General features: G+C 38.5%; 1 protein-coding gene across 2 annotated transcripts in view; it reads right to left on the bottom strand.

The window, feature by feature from the left end:
- Positions 1–13,908, bottom strand: part of CFAP299 (cilia and flagella associated protein 299) — a 714,944-nt gene that overhangs the window by 113,372 nt on the left and 587,664 nt on the right. For both annotated transcript variants that reach the window (XM_027544866.1, XM_027544865.1), the window contains exon 4: positions 1,420–1,562. In XM_027544866.1, coding sequence (XP_027400667.1) covers positions 1,420–1,562 — 143 coding nt within the window. The remainder of the gene's footprint in view (positions 1–1,419; positions 1,563–13,908) is intronic.

Below are 13,908 nucleotides of genomic sequence, written 5' to 3'. Positions count from 1 at the left end.
CAGTGGACTGAATGTCTGAGAGGTTGGCTGAGGGAAAGGCGGTGGGGCGGTGTTCTGAGAGTTAGGGATGGACGTGTTTTGCACATAGATGGTGAGCCCAGGAGCCAGTAGCGGCCAGAATGGAACGGTGACTGGGAATAATCGGAAGAACACTCTGAGGGGGGCACCTGCTCATGAGGAAGCTGATTTGCGTTGAGAGAGAGCCAGATTAGGCCGTGGTTTCTCTGTTTAGACCCAATGTTCTCTCTGAAATGTGAGGCAAATCATATATGGAGAGGAGTCAGGGTCAGAGTCGAGAACAATGGTTTTGAGTAAGTGATGAAGCTTCAGATTATTGGGGGCGGTGGGGAGAAGGATGAATTTAAGAACTGAGAAAAAACATATAGATGTACCGCTGAGGGCCACAATGGGCCTGGCTGAATCTGGAGACCATAAATTATTGGTAGCAGCCATCCACACCTTTCTGAAATATCCCAAAATTTCCTTCAACATTTCCCAGGGATCTTGCAGACAAGAGGATGACTGGCTCAATCAACCTGAGGGTTAGCAGGATAGATACCATCAAAGCACAAGAAAGTCATGGGCAGCAGGGATTAGTGCAAGAGGTAAATTAAATGATTTTGCTCTGCATCAAGGTTGGATAGGGAAAGGAGTGTGTCTGTGGAATGGTGATGGGTTAGGAAGTCCAGAGGACAGCAAGTAGGATGGCCGAGATGTCAGAGGAAGGGTTGTTACAAGTGTCAAAACATAATCTGGATACAGCAGTGAAGAGATAAAGCAGAATGCTGCTAGGACTATTGTGTTCTAGCATAAGTGATAGGTGTAGAATAAAAGTTTAGCTTGAGAGCTACTCAGAAGGTGGGAGAGGGATCGGGATCTGTACATGGATTGACTTTGTTGAGTAGATCCTATGTTATGGATTGAGGGCATCGGAAGAAAGGGTAGGGCTTAGTAAAAACAACCATGAGTAGAAGAAATATCCAAATAGGCCAGTGGTGAAAATGAAGGAGCGTGAGCTACTCAGAGGCCTGGACTTTGGTTGGTGACGAAAAAAAAAAAAAAAAAGTGAGAGGAAAATTTATTCCCTGGGCTGCTCTTGAGGCTTCTAGACAGGCAAAGTCCCAAGTGGTGCAAGATCCTTGTGAGATTAGCAATTTTTAGATTCTACTTATCATTTAAAAATGTCACTGAGAATTTGCTTATCTCATCTCTGAAGAGTTCCCTTCATTGGCCTGTTAGTGGAAAATATGCATCTATGTTCAGTCCCCATTTTAAAATTTACTTACTTTTTTATTCCAACCACTCTTACTACATTCCTATTATACATACATTGGAGTTCCAGAATATAAATAACCTTTATCTTTACTCTTGAGAAGCTTGTTCTCTTATTGAAGGTGTGAGAAATGTGTTACACTTTACCTCATATCTGTGGGTCTTGGAAGAAGTCGTTTCTTTCCACTAAAGTAGACTTCGAAATCTTCAGTCTTCAGCCTGTGGGCATAATCGATGTATCCTGACACCTCCTGCCCATGAGAATTTTTGTCACGAATAAAAATCACGGACTAGTAACACAGAAAAACAGAGAATGGAGAGAGAGTAAGTGAATGAAAGTCATTTGAGTAAATTTTACATGATAATAAAATCTACAGTTATTGAGTGATACGTGTGTTACAACTTATTCTAAGGGCTTTACGTTTCATCCTTACAATGAGCCTATAGGTATTATTACTTTCTCCTGACAGTGAAGAAATTCATGAAAAGTTAACTAAATATGCGTATAATATGCATTTACAGCAATTCAGGGCTTCCCTTTTGGCTCAGACAGTAGAGAATCTGCCTGCAATGGGGAGCCAGGTTTGATCCCTGGGTTGGGAAGATTCCATGGAGAAGGGCGTGGCTACCCACTCCATTATTCTTGACTGGAGATTTCACAGAAAGAGGAGCTTGGAAAGCTATGTCCATGGGATTGCAAAGAGTTGGACATGACTGAGCAACTAACACTAATTAACTTACAGTAATTGTATATAACAGTTTCAGTAAATTACTCCAGAAGTATTCCTAAGGACAGACATTATTTTAAGCGTTTGTAATACATTATTTTCAGTTTTGTAATACATTTATTAATTTAATATATTAATTTATTCCTAATGACAGACATTATTTTAAGTGTTTGTAATGTCTTTTTCCAATCCTATTGTCTTTTCTTTGTCATCATTTTGTTAATTTAAAAACTGAGAAACAAAGAAGTTGAGTTCCTTATACAGCTAGTAAGTTGAAAAACTCAGATTAAACCCAGGCTCATGTGTCTGTCCTTCTGATTAGAAGAAAAGAATCACTACATTCTTTTTCCATTTGAGCACCTATATATTTTCTGTTACAAGAATAGAAATGGGGTCTCTCCTCTTTATTATAACAGTCAAAAATTGAAATCTCTTCACAAAATTAATTCCATAGGTCAAAAATGTACAGAAAGTACATATTTCTCCTTTATCTTAATTCCTTCACGAATATCATTGCATGGCTACAACATGTTAGACATTGTTGAATGTGCCACGGATACAGTGATAAACAGAACAGTAAAGCTCTGATCTCTTGGAACTTATGTTGAGGTAAGCAGAAGTAGACAATAGGCATGAAAAGAAAACAACACTTACAGTGAGTGATAAGTGTCATAAAGAAAATAAAGAAGATGATTGGCTAGAGAAGTTCATAGAGTTAAAGGCCACTTTAGGTAGAGTGATCAGACAAGACCTTGAGAAGATCTTTATGCCAAGACTTGAAGGCTGAGAAGAGGTAAGCCATGTAGAGATGTAGCATGCTGCTGCTGCTGCTAAGTCACTTCAGTCGTGTCCGACTCTGTGCGACCCCATAGACAGCAGCCCACCAGGCTCCCCCGTCCCTGGGATTCTCCAGACAAGAACACTGGAGTGGGTTGCCATTTCTTTCTCCAGTGCATGAAAGTGAAAAGTGAAAGTGAAGTCGCTTACTCATGTTTGACCCTCAGCGACTCCATGGACTGCAGCCTACCAGGCTCCTCTGTCCATGGGATTTTCCAGGCAGGAGTACTGGAGTGGGGTGCCGTTATCTAGCATAGGAGCCTATAAATCAAGGGGAACAGTTGATAGAAAGACCCTAAAGTGGGAACAAGATAATGGAAATGGAAGAAGTGTAGTCTTTTCTCTGTCAAGCCAAAACACATGGATCTCAAGTTCTACGGTGGGGGCGGGGGGTGGGGAGGAAAAAAAAAAACAAAACTCTAACTGTAATTGGAAAAGCTCATAATGTATTCATTTCCAAATCTAGATCAAAGTGTAGAGTTTCATGGTGAAGTTCTATATTTGGGGGAATCTGTAAACAAGATTTCCTTTTCCTCTTGAGCAATTACTGGATGGTTACTTGTTGGGTCTTTGTATAGTCAATTATAGGGAGCACTTACAGGGGTTACCTTAGATAGCAGAGTTTCCAAAAGGGTGAAGTTAGAAAATTGAAATAATTCTTTTCCCTGCTACACTTATGAAAATATATTGTTAACAACATGCCAACTTAAAAATGGAAGAACAGAGATATAATTTACAATTATTTGTTACTCTGCTGATGTTCTGTCTTTCAGCCTACTCTGGTATGGCATTGGGTGCTGAGAATACTGTGCTAAGAAGAATCCTGAGGCCCTTTCTTAGCACAAGAGGAAGGAATATTGTGCTGGATTAGTGATGTTTCCCTCAGAAATGACTGGATGAACAAACATTCATTACTATTCCTGTGGTCAAATTAGAGTCAATCCTTAGTCCTTCTCATTACCCCTACATAACTCTCAGTTAAATTTATGTAGATTTCTCCACGCTTTTAGTTACTTAGCTTTTACTTTATACAACACAAAATCCAAATGGTTAGTAACTCAAAGAGACCCTGAAACTCTCACACTACTAAAGCAATAACTAGTGTTGCTATCCCAACTTAAATGAGGCCATGGGCTATTAATATTTCATATGCTGTTTGAAAGGTACTTAAAATCTTTATTCCATCATGGCTGTTCCTGATGTTAGCAAGTCATGCAGGGACATGGAGATGGAAAAAGGCCCAGAATAAGTCCTCTACTTTCAAAATGGAACTCTATTAAAAATAACAACAACAAAAAGCTCTTCTGTTTCTCTCTGTTTTTGTCTCTGTCTTTCAAAATGAGAGATTCTGTTATTAGCAATTATTAGCTAATTATTATCAATAATTAGCAATTATTCAATTGCTAAGTTGTGTCTGACTCTTTGTAACCCATGGACTGCAGCACACCAGGATTCCCTGTCCTTCACTGTCTCCCAGACTTTGCTCAAGCTCGGGTCCATTGAGTTGATGATGCCATTCAATCATATCATCCTCTGCTGCCTACTTCTCCTCCTGCCCTCAATCTTTCCCAGCATCAGGGTCTTTTCCAGTGAGTCAGCTCTTCACATCAGGTGGTCAAAGTATTGGAGCTTCAGATTCAGCATCAATCCTTCCAATGAATATTCAGGATTGATTTCCTTTAGGATGGACTGGTTTGATTTCCTTGCTGGCCAAGGGGCTCTCAAGAGTCTTCTCCAGCACTACAGTTTGAGAGCAACAATTTTTGGCACTCAGCCTTCTTTATAGTCCAACTCTCACACCTGTACATGACTACTGGAAAAAGTATAGCTTTGACTGTGTGGACCTATGTTGGCAAAGTGATGTCTCTGCTTTTTAATATGCTGTCTAGGCTGGTCATAACTTTTCTTCCAAGGAGCAAGCATCTTTTAATTTCATGCCTGCAGTCATTGTCCTCAGTGATTTTGGAGTTCAAGCAAGTAAAATAAGAGATGGACCAGACATTTTTCCAACAGAATAGCATAGCAGATATTGTTATGGACTTTTCTGCTAAAAACAAATACGAGTTCTGGATAAAATCTAAAAACTAACTTGTAACATACATCAATACATGAATTTAGGAGGAAATGGCAACTCACTCCAGTATTCTTGCTTGGGAAAGCCTAGTGGGTTACAAGAGTTGGACAGAAATGAACACTGTAGTAAACTTATATCTATCATTAAGTTCTAGATTAAAGGGAATATACACATAAATATTATAGAATACAGATTATAAAGTATTGAAATATAAGCTTGATTGTTTAGCTTTTAACTTAGCCAAGTACCTAAACATCTTTAGTCTTTAATGTTCTTATGGGTAAAGTGACTGATTGTCTAGAATGCTGGCAATACAGAAGACCTCGGTTCGATCCCTGGGTTGGGAGATCCCCTGGAGGAGGACATGTCAACCCACTCCAGTATTCTTGCCTGGAGAACCCGCATGGACAGAGGAGCCTGGTGGGCTATAGTCCATGGGGTTGCAAAGAGTTGGACGTGACTGAACAACTAAGTCCGACTTAGTTGGATATGAGCAACAATAAGCAAAATATGTATCATTTTGTTATATATATTTGTTAATATATTTTTGTTTTATATATATATATATATATTCCTCCCATGTGCATTAAAGCTCTCTATCCAGAGGAGAAATATTATGTGACATCCCTTATATATGGAATCTAAAGAGAAATGATACAAATAAATTTACTTACAAAACAGAAAGAGACTCACAGACTTAGAAAACATACTATGGTTGTCAGGGAGAAGGATGAGGGGAATGGATAGTTAGGGAATTTGAGATGGATACGTACACACTGCCATATTTAAAATGGACAACCCACAAGGACCTACCGTATAGCACAGGGAACCCTGCTGAAAGTTCTATGGCAGGTGACTGGGAGGGGAGTCTGGGGGAGAATGGATACATGTGTATGTGCGGCTGAGTCCCTTCACTGTTCACCTGAAACTATCACAGTTTTAATTGGCTATGTGCTGTGCTGAGTTGCTCAGCTGTGCCCGACTCTTTGCAACCCTATGGACTGTAGCCCACCAGGTTCCTCTGTCCATGGGATTCTCCAGGCAAGAATACTGGAGTGGGTTGCCATGTCCTCCTCCAGGGGATCTTCCCAACCCAGGGATCGAACCCAGGTCTCTCATATTGCAGGCAGATTCTCTACCATCTGAACCACCAAGGAAGCCCTTAATTGGCTATACCCTAATACAAGATAAAAAGTTTTTGAAAAAGGCCCTCTATCCATAGAAATCTAAATAAATTTGAAATATTACTTCTCCAGCCTTTGAGAAATAAGAGCCTGCTCTGTGATTTTTGTGAGTTCTGAGATTTTGGGGTTTTTTGAAACTAAATAACTTCAAGTAAGTTCAAACTGGGTCTAAGCGTAAGTGTGATTCCCTCCATGTTCACCTGTGTCTTTGGGTGGATTGTTCAAACTCTTAATGCCTCTCTATATTCATAAGTCCTGTGCCCTTAATCAGGTTCCTGCAAAATCCAGCAAGTCTCTACACCAAAGCAGACTGAACAACCCCCAAAATAACAAAACAAACCATAACAAAATAAACAAGAATCCAAAATCCTGCTTGGACCTAAGCATTTAACTAGTTAAGCCTCCTCTTTCTTTTTTATTGAACTATAGTTGACTGATTCTGTATGTTTTCACTTATATGTGAAATCTAAAAAATAAACAAATATAACAAAAACCAGAAACAGACTCACAGATACAGAAACAGAGTCACAGATACAGAGAATAAACTAGTGGTTACTAGAGGGGACAAAATAGATCGAGAAGATTAAGAAGCATAAGCTACTAGGTATAAAATAAATAAATTGCAAGGATGTAATATACAGCAAAGGGAAGACAGTCAACGTCGTGTTATATCTTTGTATAGAGTATAATACATGAAAATATTGAATTACTATGTGGTACACCTGGAGCTATATGATATTGTGGTTAAGCCTTCTTGCAAACTCTCTCTTCTTCCTGTTTGTCTTTTTACTTTACAGAGTAACAGAATAATCTTTTCCTTCTCTCTTGTGTGAAACTTCTAAGTTCACATTTAGGTGTTGTCAGACCCATACCTTTAGCCCTATTTGATCAATTTGTAAGCAACATGCAAATATGGTTTCTTTCCCAATAGAAATTCTTGTCACCATTATATCTATGATTTTTTTTATCTTCAAGAAAAGCTAAATGTTCAATTAAAATTTCTACGATTTCAAATCTAGAAAAATAATTGCAAGAAGCTGTTTTCACAAAAATCTTTACAGAGAAAATGAAAATTACTTTATTCATGTCTTTCCAAGTATGAGTACATATGTGTAAAAGTATATTTTAAAACTTTTTAGTAAAATAAAAAAAATCGGTGAAATGAAAAACCTTCCATATGAACAACTTGCTTTATGAATTATTTTAAAACTCTGATTAGAACTATTGAAAGTCACTCAGTCATGTCCCACTTTTTGCCACGCTATGGACTATACAGTCCATGGAATCCTCCAGGCCAGAATACTGGAGTTGGTAGCTGTTCCCTTCTCCAGGGCATCTTCCCAACCCAGGGATTGAACCCAGGTCTCTCACACTGCAGGTGGATTCTTTGCCAGCTGAGCCACAAGGGAAGCCCAAGGATACTGGAGTGGATAGCCTATCCCTTCTCCAGGGATCTTCCCAACCCAGGGATCGAACCAGGGTCTCCTGCATTGCAAGCAGATTCTTTACCAACTAAGCTATCAGGGAAGCCAAAACTATTGAGTTACAGTAATTGGTAAAAGTCAGGAAATGACATTTAGCTTTCAAAACATATCATTAAAAAGCATACGGAAGGGTAACAGAAAAAATAGTGAAACAGAAGAGGTGAGAGGTAATTAGAGAATTAGAATAAAGTTAACTAATACTCCTGATTAATTAATTTAATGTATTCATTTACAAAATGTATATATTCCTTCTAAAATGTGTGTATATATATATAAAGTCAATACTAATTACTCCTACCATTAATACTACTATCATTTATTAATAAAATACCATGTTCTGAGCAAAATATTAGCTTCATATTTATCATTGCATTTAATTATCTAAAATACACACACACACACATATATATAAAGGTTACTACTACTACTACTAAGTCACTTCAGTCGTATCCAACTCTGTGCGACCCCATAGACCGCAGCCCACCAGGCTCCCCCAATAGATAGCATTAATATCCTCATTTTATAAATGTAGGACCTCAAAGAACTGCGAGTTTGAGGAACCTCCCTAAGGACATTCAGCTACAGTGGGGCACACACCCTTACACACTTACTTCCATGAATCCCAACACTCTGCACAGACACACAAAACTTGGATCCAAATGCTGGCCCTGCCATCTATTTACTCTGTGACACTAGTAAGTTAGTTATCATTTTTAAGGTTTAGTTCCCTCTATTACAAAATGGTCATAACATCTGCCTCTTAGGGTGGCTGTGTGAAATGAATAAGACTGTTTTTGCTAAGCACACAACAATGACTTGTGTATGGCAAAAACTCAGTAAATTATAATATTACATATGAGTTTAAAAAAGTTGCATTACTGTCACTTCCGTAGTTATAATACGATAAGAGTTTTGTCAGTTCCTCCTGGATAAGGAAATGGAATAATTATATCAGAATTCCATTACCTAGGTGTATATAATTATGTTTAGGCTGCAGTTCAATTCATTTGTTGTTTATTCATTCTCAGTTAAAACTTTGAATGCATTTTGAAGTAAAAATTTAAGCAATCTTTGTAGGTATTAAACAGGATGGATCTAATTGACAATAAAGTTATGACTTTGGCATCCAGAATGGGTATAATAGGAACCCCTTTGAAGAATTAGGCTTATTTCGGCCTGAGTGTGGCAAGTTCTACTAAATGAAAGTTTTCTTATTTGGAGTCCTCTACTGTTTCAACATATAAAATAGATTCAATACAAAATATAGAATAGAATCAAGGGATTAGATCTGATAGACAGATTGCCTGAAGAACTATGGACAAAAGTTCATGACCTTGTACAGGAGGCAGTGATCAAGACCATCCCCAAGAAAAAGAAACACGAAAAGGAAAAATGGTTGTCTGAGGAGGCCTTACAAATAGCTGAGAAAAGAAGAGAATCTAAAGGCGAAGGAGAAAAGGAAAGATATATCCATCCGAACGCAGAGTTCCAAAGAATAACAAGGAGAGATAAGAAAGCCTTACGCAGTGATCAATGCAAAGAGATAGAGGAAAACAACAAAATGGGAAAGACTAGAGATCTCTTCAAGAAAATCAGAGATACCGAAGGAACATTTCATGCAAAGATGGGCATAATAAATGACAGACAGTGTATGGACCTAACAGAATCAGAAGATATTAAGAAGAGTTGGCAAGAATACACAGAAGAACTATACAAAAAAGATCTTCATGACCCAGATAACCACGATGGTGTGATCACTCACCTAGAGACGGACATCCTGGAATGCGAAGTCAAGTAGGCCTTAGGAAGCCTTACTACGAACAAAGCTAGTGGAGGTGATGGAATTCCAGTTGAGCTATTTCAAATCCTAAAAGATGATGCTGTAAAAGTGCTGCACTCAATATGCCAGCAAATCTGGAAAACTCAGCAGTGGCCCAGGACTGGAAAATGTCAGTTTTCATTCCAATACCAAAGAAAGGCATTGACAAAGAATGTTCAAACTACTGCACAATTGCACGCATTTCACATGCTAGCCAGTAATGCTCAAAATTCTCCAACCCAACCTTCAACAGTATGTGAACTGTGAACTTCCATTTGTTCAAGATGGATTTAGAAAATGCAGAGTAACCAGGGATCAAATTACCAACATCCGTTGGATCATCAAAAAAACGAGAGTTTCAGAAAAATATCTACTTCTGCTTTATTGACTATGCCAAAGCTTTGACTGTGTGGATCACAACAAACTGCGGAAAATTCTGAAAGAGATGAGAATACCAGATCACCTGACCTGCCTCCTGAGAAATCTGTATGCAGGTCAAGAACCATCTGTTAGAACTGGACATGGAACAACAGACTGGTTACAAATTGGGAAAGGAGTACGTTAAGGCTGTATATTGTCACTATGCTTATTTAGCTTATATGCGGAGTACATCATGAGAAATACCGGGAATCAAGCTGGAATCATGATTGCTGGGAGATATATCAATAACCTCAGATAAGCAGATGACACCACCCTAATGGCAGAAAGCGAAGAAGACTAAAGAGCCTCTTGATGAAAGTGAAAGAGGAGAGTGAAAAAGTTGGCTGAAAACTCAACATTCAGAAAACTAAGATCATGGCATCTGGTCCCATCACTTCATGGGAAAAAGATGGGGAAACAGTGTCAGACTTTATTTTCTTGGGCTCCAAAATCACTACAGATGGTGACTGCAGCCATGAAATTTAAAGTCACTTGCTCTTTGGTAGAAAAGCTCTGACCAACCTAGACAGCATATTAAAAAGCAGAGACATTACTTTGCCAACAAAGGTCTGTCTGGTCAAACCTATGGTTTTTCCAGTAGTCATGTATGGATGTGAGTGTTGGACTATAAGGAAAGCTGAGGGCAGAAGAATTGATGCTTTTGAGCTGTGGTGTTGGAGAAGACTCTTGAGAGTCCCTTGGACTGCAAGGAGATCCTACCAGTCCATCCTAAAGGAGATCAGTCCTGAATATTCATTGGAAGGACTGATGCTGAAGCTGAAACTCCAATACTTTGGCCACCTGATGTGAAGAACGAACTTATTTGAAAATACTCTAATATGGGAAAGATTGAAGGCAGGAGGAGAAGGGGACAACAGAGGATGACATGGTTGGATGGCATCACCAACTTGATGGACATGAGTTTGAGCAGGCTCTGGGAGTTGGTGATGGACAGGGAAGCCTGGCCTGCTGCAGTCCATGGGGTCTCAGAGTCAGACACGACTGAGCAACTGAACTGGACTGATTGTTTCAATAGGAATTAGAAAATGTTATAAATAATTGTTTTAAATTTCTCTACTAACCTTTTTCTTTTAAAGAATATAGTAGCTTTATTGAGGTATAGTTTATATAACATAAAATTCATACCAAAGTTTTAAGTATAAAATTGAATAGTTTTTAGTATATTTGTAGAGCAGTGTAATACAATTTAGCTTTAGAAAATTTTCATCACCCAGAAAAGATCCCCTGTGCCCATTTGCATTCATCCCTGTTCCCATCCCCAGGTCCCAGGCAACCACTAATCTACTCTGTATCTCTATAGACTTGCCTTTTCTGAATTTTTTCATATAAATGGAATCGCACAGTATATGGTTTTATTCACTCTAATAACTTTTTAATCACAGTTAATTTCCCAAAAGACACATGAAAACTATACTTCATATACCAAAGAGCTCTTCTAAATGATGATGTTATGTTTATAGAAGAAAATTTTCCAAAATGTTCATTATCCTTAGATATGACCTTTTAATCCTTCCTAGAATAAGTCAAGTTATAACCAGTACAGGAAATCAAATGATATTCATTTGAATGCATCACTCAGTTCACTTCAGTTCAGTCACTCAGTCATGTCCAACTCTTTGCGACCCCATGGACTGCAGCATGCCAGGCCTCCTTGTCCATCACCAACTCCTGGAGCCCACTCAACCTCATGTCCGCTGAGTCAGTGATGCCATCCAACCATCTCATCCTCTGTTGTCCCCTTCTTCTCCTGGCTTCAATCTTTCCCAGAATAGGGTCTTTTCAAATGAGTCACTTCTTCACATCAGGTGGCCAAAGTATTGGAGTTTCAGCTTCAGCATCAGTCCTTCCAATGGGTATTCAGGACTGATTTCCTCTAGGATGGACTGGTTGGATCTTCTTGCAGTCCAAGGGACTCTCAAGAGTCATCTCCAAGACCACAGTTCAAAAGCATCAATTCTTCGGCACTCAGCCTTCTTTATAGTCCAACTCTCACACCTGTACATGACTACTGGAAAAACCATAGCTTTGATTTAATGGACCTTTGTTGGCAAAGTCCAAAGTTCTACATTTATTTGCAACCTAAGCAAAAGATGGATCATATTACTGGTAAAGAATCTCCCTGCCAATGCAGAAGATGTAAGAGATGCAGCTTCAACCCCTGGGTTGGAAAGATCCCCTGGAGAAGGAAATGGCAACCCACTTCAATATTCTTTCTGGGAGACTCCCATGTACAGAGAAGCCTGGTGGGTTACAGACTGTGTCGCAAAGAGATAACAGAATGTCTGAGCAATCAAGGAAGCAAAAGACATGAATTTCTAAGTAACAAAAATGATAGCAATGAAAAACATAAGAAGAAGGTATCGATAAATATCAAGACACAAGCATTCTTGAAATTGAAGTGAGAGCTCAGATACTAAAAGGTATGTGGAAACTGAGATTTTACTGAGATGGTCTGTGACCTCAAGTGTGAACCAAAAAACTTATGGAATGCTGAGTTAGGTCCTCATTACTTCTCATGTGTTGGGAGAAGATGAATTAAAGCACAATTTAGACCATTAATATATCATTTGGATCTTTGGCTGCTTGTCTTTTTCCCAGAAGTGGATTAAAATACAAATTCATAAAGTTGTTATGGGCTGAGTACATATGTTGCCTGATTTTTCTTGCCAAACACTAATGAGGAGACATAAACCTGATACACTGAAATGGGACTTTTTCAACAATGAAGCCAAAGTCACTTGTAAAAAAGCGTACTAAGCAGTATGTTGCTGCATAAAAACTGAACCATCCATTTCAGGGTATGAAAGCTGTCTGACAAGCTAAGTTCTGGTAATTCCCTCCTGAGACTGTCAGCATGCCCCCTGATAAAGACAAATGAAGAAAGAATTTTTATTTCTTAGAATTTTAAGATCCTGGAATGCTTTTATGAATCATTAGCTTTAGGGAATCATTTTGGTTTGGAAGAGAAATAATTTGGCTAAATGAAGTCTAAGTTTTGACAAACAATTGTTTTCTAACATTTTAAAATTTCTGTTATAAATTTCTCTGATACAAATTGTTTTCTTACTTTTTATGCTGATAATTATTTCAAAATTCTGTATCTTCTTATTCATTTGCAATTAGATATATCTTTTCACTGTTCACAGTTATAACTGTTTACACAGTTCTCAGGGTTATGGGGAAGATGGTTCTTTGTCTTTCTCGTTAAAGGCTTATTCTAAGAACCAGCAAGCTTTTACTTCCACATTCTGTTGCCGAGGGGAATTCCTGGTTGCTCAGTGGTAAAGAATCTGCCTGTAATGCAGGAGACCACAGTTCGATCCCTGGGTTGGGAAGATCCCTTGGAGAAGGAAATGGCAATCCACTCCAGTATTCTTGCCTGGGAAATCCCATGGACAGAAGAGCCTGGTGGGCTACAGTCCATGGGGTCACAAGAGTTGGACACAACTGAGTGATTAGACCACCATCACCACATGTTGCCCAAAGCAGGTCACAAAGCAGCTCAGTTTCAGAGGCAGGCAGAGTGACTTCTCTTGATGGGAGCAGATGCAAAGTATCACTGCAAAGGGACATGGATACACGACAAAGTGGAGAATGGTAGCCATTATTTTGCAATTTAAGTATTTATCATATAGAACCTAAAAATTTTGCTTATTTTTTGACAATTAGAGATTTTATTTCTGAGGGGAATTATTGACTTTACTATTTTTACTCTTTAGATTATAAAAATATCCATATTTTAAAAAGTTTCTTTTTTGCATTACTAATGAGGTTAAGAGTAACTTAGGAATGCCTGATCTCACTGTAGTATCCAAAATGTTCTGGAAATTTTAGTGAATGAAAGTAATATCAGTGCTTTGTGGTGACCCACCTAAATGGAAAGGAAGTCTAAAAGAGAAGGGATGAATGTATGTTTAGTTGATTCACTTCGCTGTACAGTAGAAATTAACATAACATTGTAAAGCACCTATACTTCAGTAAAAATTAATTTAAAAACAACAGCATAAGGCAGTTCTATTTCCAGTTTTTTAAGGAATCTCCACACTGTTCTCCATAGTGGCTGTACTAG

This window comes from Bos indicus x Bos taurus, chromosome 6, assembly GCF_003369695.1.
Source record: "Bos indicus x Bos taurus breed Angus x Brahman F1 hybrid chromosome 6, Bos_hybrid_MaternalHap_v2.0, whole genome shotgun sequence".
NCBI classification, from domain to species: domain Eukaryota; kingdom Metazoa; phylum Chordata; class Mammalia; order Artiodactyla; family Bovidae; genus Bos; species Bos indicus x Bos taurus.
This window is presented reverse-complemented; position numbering and strand designations above follow the sequence as displayed.